The sequence below is a fragment of the Oryza sativa genome, chromosome 9 (genome assembly GCF_034140825.1).
Source record: "Oryza sativa Japonica Group chromosome 9, ASM3414082v1".
Classification (NCBI taxonomy): domain Eukaryota; kingdom Viridiplantae; phylum Streptophyta; class Magnoliopsida; order Poales; family Poaceae; genus Oryza; species Oryza sativa.
In genome coordinates, this window is record NC_089043.1 from 5,268,685 (window position 1) to 5,278,120 (window position 9,436).

The following is a 9,436-nucleotide window of genomic DNA, read 5'->3' on the forward strand; positions in this document are numbered from 1 at the left end:
CAGCTATGAAATGCTTCTGGGTGAGTACTGGCAAACCTGAAGGAGTTCTTACTGCTGAACAGCAGAAGCAATTCGAGGAAGCCACTACTCTCTTTGTGGGATGCATTCTTAGCGTTCTTGGCGATCGTCTGGTCGAGGTGTATATGCATATGACCGACGCTAAGGAGTTGTGGGATGCACTGAATAGTAAATTCGGTGCTACTGATGCTAGCAATGATCTGTATATCATGGAGCAGTTTCATGACTACAAAATGGCTGACAACCGTTCTGTAGTCGAACAGGCTCATGAGATACAAGCCATGGCTAAGGAACTCGAACTCCTTAAGTGTGTCTTACCCGACAAATTTGTGGCCGGGTGCATTATTGCAAAACTACCTCCATCTTGGAGGAGTTTCGGTACTGCACTCAAACACAAGAGACAGGAATACTCCGTTGAGGGGTTGATTGCGTCTCTTGATGTTGAGGAGAAAGCTCGGGAAAAAGATGCCGCGTCTAAGGGCGATGGTGGGCAGTCCAGTGCCAATGTTGTGCACAAGGCCCAGAACAAGAGCAAGGGGAAATACAAAGCTCAGCAGACCACCAACTTCAAGAAGCAGAAGAAGAACAACAACAATCCTAATCAGGATGAGAGGACTTGCTTTGTGTGTGGCCAAGTTGGTCATCTGGCTAGGAAGTGTCCACAGCGCAAGGGGATGAAGGCACCTGCAGGGCAGACTTCTAAGTCTGCTAATGTGACCATTGGCAACACTGGAGATGGAAGCGGGTATGGTAATTTACCTACTGTTTTTTCAGTTAATCAATCTACTAATTGGTGGGTTGATACTGGGGCCAATGTACATGTTTGTGCTGACATCTCATTGTTTTCTTCTTATCAGGTCGCACGGGGTTCCACCGTCCTAATGGGGAATGGGTCACATGCTTCTGTTCATGGTGTTGGCACGGTAGATCTGAAGTTTACTTCGGAAAAGATCGTGCAGCTGAAGAATGTGCAGCATGTCCCTTCTATCGACAGGAATCTTGTTAGTGGCTCCCGTCTGACTAGAGACGGATTTAAGTTGGTTTTTGAGTCTAATAAAGTAGTCGTGTCTAAACATGGATATTTTATTGGTAAAGGTTATGAGTGCGTAGGTCTGTTCCGCTTTTCCCTTTCTGATTTCTGCAATAAGTCTGTGAACCATATTTGTGGCAGTGTGGATGATGAGGCTAATGTTTGGCATTCACGTTTATGTCATATTAATTTTGGCTTGATGTCTCGGCTTTCCAGCATGTGTTTAATTCCTAAGTTTTCCATTGTCAAAGGTTCTAAGTGCCATAGTTGTGTGCAATCAAAGCAACCTCGCAAGCCTCACAAGGCTGCCGAGGAGAGAAACTTGGCACCACTAGAACTCCTACATTCAGATCTTTGTGAAATGAATGGGGTGTTGACGAAGGGTGGAAAACGATATTTCATGACATTCATTGATGATGCTACTAGATTTTGCTATGTGTACTTGTTGAAAACGAAAGACGAGGCTCTAGACTATTTTAAAATTTATAAGGCAGAAGTTGAAAATCAACTTGACAGAAAGATAAAAAGGCTTAGGTCTGATCGTGGTGGAGAGTTTTTCTCGAACGAGTTTGACTTATTCTGTGAGGAACATGGCATCATACATGAGATGACGCCTCCCTATTCTCCCGAGTCTAATGGGATTGCTGAAAGGAAGAATCGCACACTGACTGACTTGGTGAATGCCATGTTGGACACCGCGGGACTGCCTAAGGCATGGTGGGGGGAGGCATTGTTGACCTCAAATCATGTGTTAAACAGAGTTCCTAACAGAAATAAGGACAAAACACCATATGAGATATGGATTGGTAGAAAACCATCACTTTCTTATTTGCGCACATGGGGGTGCTTGGCGAAAGTCAATGTACCAATAACGAAGAAGCGCAAACTTGGACCTAAGACTGTGGACTGTGTTTTTCTGGGATATGCTCATCATAGCATTGCCTATAGATTTTTAATAGTTAAATCCGAGGTACCGGACATGCATGTTGGTACAATTATAGAGTCTCGTGATGCTATCTTCTTTGAGAGCTTTTTCCCAATGAAGGATACACATAGTGGTTCGAACCAACCATCTGAAATAATTCCTAGTTCAATCACACCACCAGAACAAACTGAACATACACATGAACTTGTCTCTGAGGAGGATGTCAGTGAAGCTCCTCGAAGGAGTAAGAGACAAAGGACGGCTAAGTCTTTTGGTGATGATTTCACTGTGTACCTCGTGGATGACACTCCTAAGTCAATTTCAGAAGCATATGCATCTCCTGATGCAGATTACTGGAAGGAGGCTGTCCGTAGTGAAATGGATTCCATTATCGCTAACGGGACTTGGGAGGTGACAGAGCGACCCTATGGGTGTAAACCTGTGGGGTGCAAGTGGGTGTTCAAGAAGAAGCTTAGGCCTGACGGTACTATTGAAAAGTACAAGGCTCGACTTGTTGCTAAGGGCTATACTCAGAAAGAAGGCGAAGATTTCTTTGACACTTACTCACCTGTTGCTAGATTGACCACAATTCGTGTGCTACTTTCCCTAGCAGCCTCACATGGTCTTCTCGTTCATCAAATGGACGTTAAGACAGCTTTTCTTAATGGAGAGCTGGATGAGGAGATCTATATGGATCAACCTGATGGGTTTGTAGTTGAAGGTCAAGAAGGCAAAGTGTGCAAATTGTTGAAGTCTTTGTATGGTCTAAAACAAGCTCCTAAGCAATGGCATGAGAAATTTGACAAAACATTGACATCTGCAGGCTTTGCAGTCAATGAGGCAGATAAATGTGTGTACTATCGCCATGGTGGGGGTGAGGGAGTTATTTTGTGCTTGTATGTTGACGACATACTGATATTTGGGACAAACCTTGAGGTGATAAATGAGGTTAAATCATTCTTGTCTCAAAATTTTGATATGAAGGATTTGGGAGTAGCTGATGTTATCTTAAACATTAAGCTAATTAGAGGTGAGAATGGGATTACACTCTTGCAGTCCCATTATGTGGAGAAGATCTTGAATCGCTTTGGCTACATTGATAGTAAGCCTTCTCCAACACCTTATGATCCTAGCTTGTTGCTTCGCAAGAACAAGAGAATTGCTAGGAATCAACTGGAATACTCCCAAATCATTGGCTCGTTGATGTACCTGGCTAGTGCAACTAGGCCTGATATCTCCTTTGCTGTGAGCAAGTTGAGCCGATTTACCTCTAATCCGGGAGATGATCACTGGCGTGCGCTTGAGCGAGTAATGCGCTATCTGAAAGGTACTGTGGAATTGGGGCTTCACTATACTGGGTATCCTGCGGTACTGGAGGGTTATAGTGATTCTAACTGGATCTCTGATGTGGATGAGATCAAAGCCACTAGTGGATATGTTTTCACACTGGGTGGTGGTGCTGTTTCATGGAGGTCTTGCAAACAGACCATTTTGACGAGGTCAACCATGGAAGCAGAGCTAACGGCACTGGATACTGCTACTGTTGAGGCAGAATGGCTGCGTGATCTATTAATGGATCTGCCTGTTGTTGAAAAACCGGTGCCGGCTATCCTTATGAACTGTGACAATCAAACGGTAATTGTCAAAGTGAATAGTTCTAAGGATAATATGAAATCGTCTAGACATGTGAAAAGACGATTGAAGTCTGTCAGAAAATTAAGAAACTCTGGAGTTATAACGTTGGATTACATCCAAACAGCGAGAAACCTGGCAGATCCCTTCACGAAGGGACTATCACGAAATGTGATAGACAATGCATTGAAGGAGATGGGTTTGAGACCCATATGAGTTATACTATGGTGGTAACCCAGTCTATGTGATCGGAGATCCCGTGAATTAGATCCTGAGAAGAACAAACCATTAGTAAACTAGAGGAGAGTATCAATATATATACCCTCTCCAAGTGAAGATGCATGTACTCTCGTGAGCTGCAAGGCAGATTGGCTATGCCTTAATGAGTTCTGTTGACTTTAATTAGCAAAGATGTTGTCCTGCAGAGCATTCTTGAAAGAACTCACCTTTGTGAGCTTGACTGTTGGTCGCAGTCTATGAAGATTTTGGGTGAATCTTCTAGGAAGCTTACTAAAGACCTAGGAGTATGACTTATACGCTCCACCCGAGGGGTAGTCTACAGACGGTCTAGTACCAGATAAGACTTTGAGTGAAACTTGCTTGCACAAGACTTGCAATTCAAGGCGTAGTCCATTGTTCAAGTTGTGAGTAAGTGTAGCTTGGAATTCTAGGTGGATGTTCAACCTTAATTGGTCTCCATCGAACCGCTGGTATATAAACAGTACATTGGAAAAGGCAAATCTCAGTGGGATTTTGAGATTTGGTGGGGGATTGTTGGAATTAATGAATGGGCCTTAGCCCACTCGAATTGTTGGAATTAATGAATGGGCCTTAGCCCACTCGAAGATTAATTCTTTGGAAAATCACAAAAGCCCACCTCATGGGATGGCATGCATGTGGAGTTTAGTACCACCTTGCTTATTCTAGGAGAGGGGGACCTTATTAAAAGGGAGGATGCCCTCCTAGTCACTTGAAGCATGTGTGGTGGAGAGAAGAGGGGAAACACGCGCGCGCTCGCTCGCCTCGCCTCGCCTCGCCTGGCAGGGCAGGCGGCGCGCGTGCACGACGTACGCGTCGAATGGTCCGAAAAATTGGCTCCTCACCCTTGCGCAGATGCAGCCTCCTTTTGCAGTTTTGTTTTGCTGCAAATTCGGATTCGTTTTTGCTTTGGAAACGTTCCGAAAAATCCGGTGCGTGCAAACGGCATGGAGTCCGGATAAGTTACGCGCGACTTATCCGGTTCGGTTACGCGCAGTAGAGATCGTGCGGGCGCCCTGATCAAGCGACCCTTCTCTATATAAACCGACCTGCCGTCTTCACGCAGCACACGCAAAATCAATCTAGGGTTTGCCTCCTACTCTGTACTGTGCCGTCGCTCGTAGACTACTCCATCCCGCTCGCCGGCGTGCACCAGCGATCGGGAGAGCAGGTCTCCGGAACCTCTGTCTTTGACGTCCTGCACCGGGAGAAGGCGGCAATAAGGTTTTTGGAAAGCGCTTCGCGCGACTGCTCCCTGTTCGTTCGCGACGGCTCGCCTTCCTCTTCGCTCGCGTGTTTCGTGCCTTCGTAGACACCTGCGAAAAGTTTCGACCAAGCAGCCGGTCTTTTCGTCACCTTGGTACGTGTTCAATATGTTGTGCATATTTGATCTGTTCATGTTATATGTTATACTGTGTAGTTTACATGTGTAGATCTAATGATGCGTTCATGCTAGTTCTCATATGTAATGTCATGATTTATTTATGGAATAGATTAAATCATTATATGTCTATAATCTCAACACTATGGGCTACCGCCGCCTCGCCACCAGGAGCAACAAGGCACCTCCATCCACCATGTCGATGGTTGGATCTTCAGGCCGCTGCCGCCGTCCCCAAAGTCCTCATCGCCGATGACTGCTACCTCTCCATGCCATCTCCCATCAGCTCGGCTACATCGTCGGCCACGGAATCTCCACGGCCTCCACATCGACTTGGACCAGGATCCTCTTCCCGTCGCACTCTGTCGGCACCACCGCCTGCCATCCGCTGAACGCCCCCTTGACCGGTATAGCCTCCCCTCCGTTTCCATTCTGTCTGTCTCTCCCTCTTTCTCTCTGATAAACGGATAGGAACGATGAGTGGATAGATAAGAACGATGCAAGAGCTCATGAGTCCATAGACATGGTCTATGGACCATTGACGCATGGGAGGAGACGTGCTCGTGCTGCACTGCCATAACCATTGTTTTTTTTTTTTGAGAATTCCATAACCATTGTTTGCTACCAGTAATTGCTACTACTCCAACTGCTTAGTAGGCACCGCTTTTATTTTTTTCTATTAGGGATCTAGGCCTTATCTCCTCAGTGGCCTAAAATTATAGGGGGCTATAATTTTTTTTTGATTTCAATGCTTGTGTTATGAGCGCGTTTATACTATGGGTGTGTTTAGATTCTAACAAAAATTATCAAAAAAGTCATATCAAATGCTTGGACACATGTATGTATGGAACATTAAATGTGGATAAAAAAACCAATTGCATAGTTTGCATGTAAATTGCGAGACAAATCTTTTGAGCCTAATTACGTCATAATTTGACAATGTGATGCTACATTAAACATTTGCTAATGACGGATTAATTAGGGTTTATAAATTCGTCTCGTAGTTTAAAGGCGGAACCTGTAATTTATTTTGTTATTAGTCTACGTTTAATACTTCAAATGTGTATCCGTATACGTCAAAGTTTTTACACCCAACAAACTAAACACGGCCAATGTATTTCTAATATATATATATATATATATATATATATATATATATATATATATATATATATATATATATATATATATATATATATATATATATATATATATATATATATATATATTGGCAATTTAAAGTACATTGAGTATAAAAATTCCACTTGTATTTTATTAGACTTACCTACATACAAATAAATATTTTTCTTCATGATACAAATTTTCATCCGTCGCCTTTTTTTAGCAGATTAGTTGTCTAAACTAAATAACAATTTTTATCACTGTACACACTTCGTAATCACCTGGTGCAATGTACGGACACTTTTGCTAGTTAGTATATAGATACAGATATAGATATAGATTAAGAAGGTAGACAAATAAATAAATGAGGACTTGTTATAGTTGGTTGAGATGAAAAATTATTGAAAAAACAAAGTTAGTTATAGTTAACTAATATGATAAAATAGTTGGAGAAATGATACCAAATTTGAAAAATAAGTAGTTATATATTTGGATGGAGGGAGTTTATAAGACAAATATAATTAAAAATAATTTGTAACTTGGAGCCGCATTTAACCATGACATTAAGAAATTTTAACTAGGATTTTCAAACCGACCCATACATGTAGGGATGACTAGGCGCTGGTAACCAATTATCTAGGGCCATGAGAGGATTTTTAGACAACCTAATTAATTATCTAGGGTGCCAATGGAGAAAAAAAAACAAGATACATATGGAGGAAGTTTTATCAGAAAAATGAAAAGCAATCAAGTTGGGCCGGGCCTTCTCATAAGCCCAAATCGTTGGACCATTAAAGCTTGCCCACCTCCCTCTCTATCTCTCTCTCTCTCCTCCCTCCCCAGCAGTGCAGCAGTACCACGCGCGGCGCGCAATGCCGTTCCTTAGCCCTCTCGCTGGCGATGACGCCGACGACTACTACTACGCCTACGACTCCAGATTCCGCCGAGGCAGCGGCGGCGGGAAGATCGCCAAGAAGGAAAAGGACAAGGACAAGGACAAGGGCTTCCTCTCCTTCCTCCCCTGCTTCCTCCCCTGCTGTAATCGCTCCTTCCCGATTCTTGATTTGCGGATTCTTGATTCCGGTGGATTCTTGGCTCATCGCTGCTTGGTTCTTGGCAATCAGCGCCCGGATCGGTGGAACCGACGGTGCACCGCCGCCTCCTCTCCTCCGACTCCAGCGACAGCGACAACATCGCCACCGCGGACATCACCGCCGACCTCGCCCGCCTCCGCGCCCGCTACTCCCGCCTCGCCACCGGCCCGCCCGTCCGCCCCCGCGACGTCCCCTGCCTCCTCGCGCGCACCGACGACCCGCCGCTCGCCGTGGCCGCGCTCTCCTGGCTCGGCGGCGACCTCCGCCCCTCCTGCATCCTCCTCACCCTCCTACCGGCGCTCTTCCCCACCCTCCCCGCGCACGCCCGCCACGCGCTCTCCGCCGCCGCGCGCCGCCTCCACGCCCGCGAGGCCGCGCTGGACGGCGAGGTCGCCGAGTACCAGTCCACCTACGCGATGAAGCTGGCGTGCGAGAAGACCAAGGACGGGGTGGCGGAGACGGCGGGGGAGGAGATGTGCAAGATGGCGCGCGCGGCGCGGCGGGCCGACAAGCTGCGGTGGCGCGCCGTGGAGGCCGCGGTGAAGGAGGTGCTGACGCCGGCGCAGGCCAAGGAGTTCCTCAAGGCCGTCGAGGACGTGGCGGCCAGGGCGGCGCGCCACGGCGCGAGGTGGCACGCGCGCACCGGCGCCGTCTCCGTCCCCGTCGAGGTGTTCGACCGCATGCGCGCCAACGCCAGAGCAGCCACGGATGATGCTTGGTGATCATCAACGGTTTTCATTCGATTCTCCACTAGTTTTGTTTTGTTTGGACAAGAGATTCATCGCTAGTTTTACTTCAGTTCGAATCCTTCTGAAAGCTTGGGCTGAAATCGGCCAAAATTGTTCATGTTTTTACTTCACTTCTTTGCACCTATATACTGTATTCCTGTCTCTACTTACAGAGAGGGAACTATACCTGAACCATTGTTTTCGAATGAAGTTTGGATGGATTACACCTTTACAGATTACAGTGATCTCTGCTGACAATAGTTTGTTCTCGCATCACTTGAAGTTTGTCAGGGCAGACATACAAATTGTGTGAAACTCCTCTGTGCATATCAATTTGGTTTTTGAATTGAAAGTTTGGATGATCAAAGTTCATTTTGGGGTGTGATGGTATCAAAATATTTTGGTACAAGTTTGTTAGACTATGTGAGCTGTAAATGTCACATTCTATTAGTTAATGGTTTGCTGTCTAGAGTTACTTATTTGTTCCGTGAATGTCACATTGCTGTGTGCTGGATTGCGTTGCCTGTGTTATACACAGAACAATCGGCTTCAAATAATATGATCTGCTTCATCTTGTCGAAACAAGATTTCGGCGATATAAAGTGGGAAGCGCACGAGACCTAAAGGTGGATGGATGCGAGGATAAAAGATTTAGACATGTTCAGGCCCTCTCAATGAGAGGTAATACCCCACTCCTGTTTGGGGATTTGAATCCACCGGGTGTGTATTAATCTGACGATCTGGTTTTGAATCATGCCCCCTAGAGGGCCTCTTGCCTACCTTATATAGCAGGGGGGATTACAAGATAGAAATCTTAGCCTACGATATCGGTTTTTTAAATCTACTTTATAATATTATCAAATCAGGACTTTAGGCCGTTTCATAATATACAAGAAAACGCAATACCCAAGTCATGATCCGTTACATATTTTATAAATATAAGTTATCTCCTATAACCAGTTGGATAACCATGCCATGTGGGTATGGGGTACCTATAATCTCTACAGTAACCCCTAAGACCTTCACAGTCGAAAAGATAATCTTTCTCTCGAACCAGATTACTCCAAAGCTGAGTGCTTTAATCATCTTTGCCATAGTCTGCCGAGTACTTTCACCAAATCAGAAGACTGTGGAGGGCTAAAAAATAATTAAATGTAAACATAGGTGCATCGACTAGATGCACCTAATAGGTGTAGCCCCCGATTATGTGGTTAGTTGAACAAACCAAGCATATAGTCAAGGAATAAA

At 45.2% G+C, this 9,436-nt stretch overlaps 1 protein-coding gene across 1 annotated transcript; it reads left to right on the forward strand.

Moving 5' to 3' along the window:
* Positions 1-7,190: 7,190 nt before the first annotated feature.
* Positions 7,191-8,427, forward strand: LOC4346412 (uncharacterized). Its single transcript, XM_015755361.3, has 2 exons — positions 7,191-7,404; positions 7,491-8,427. The coding sequence occupies exons 1-2, from the start codon at positions 7,239-7,241 to the stop codon at positions 8,180-8,182; spliced, it is 858 nt and encodes a 285-aa protein (XP_015610847.1). The 5' UTR covers positions 7,191-7,238; the 3' UTR covers positions 8,183-8,427.
* The last annotated feature ends 1,009 nt before the right edge of the window (positions 8,428-9,436 follow it).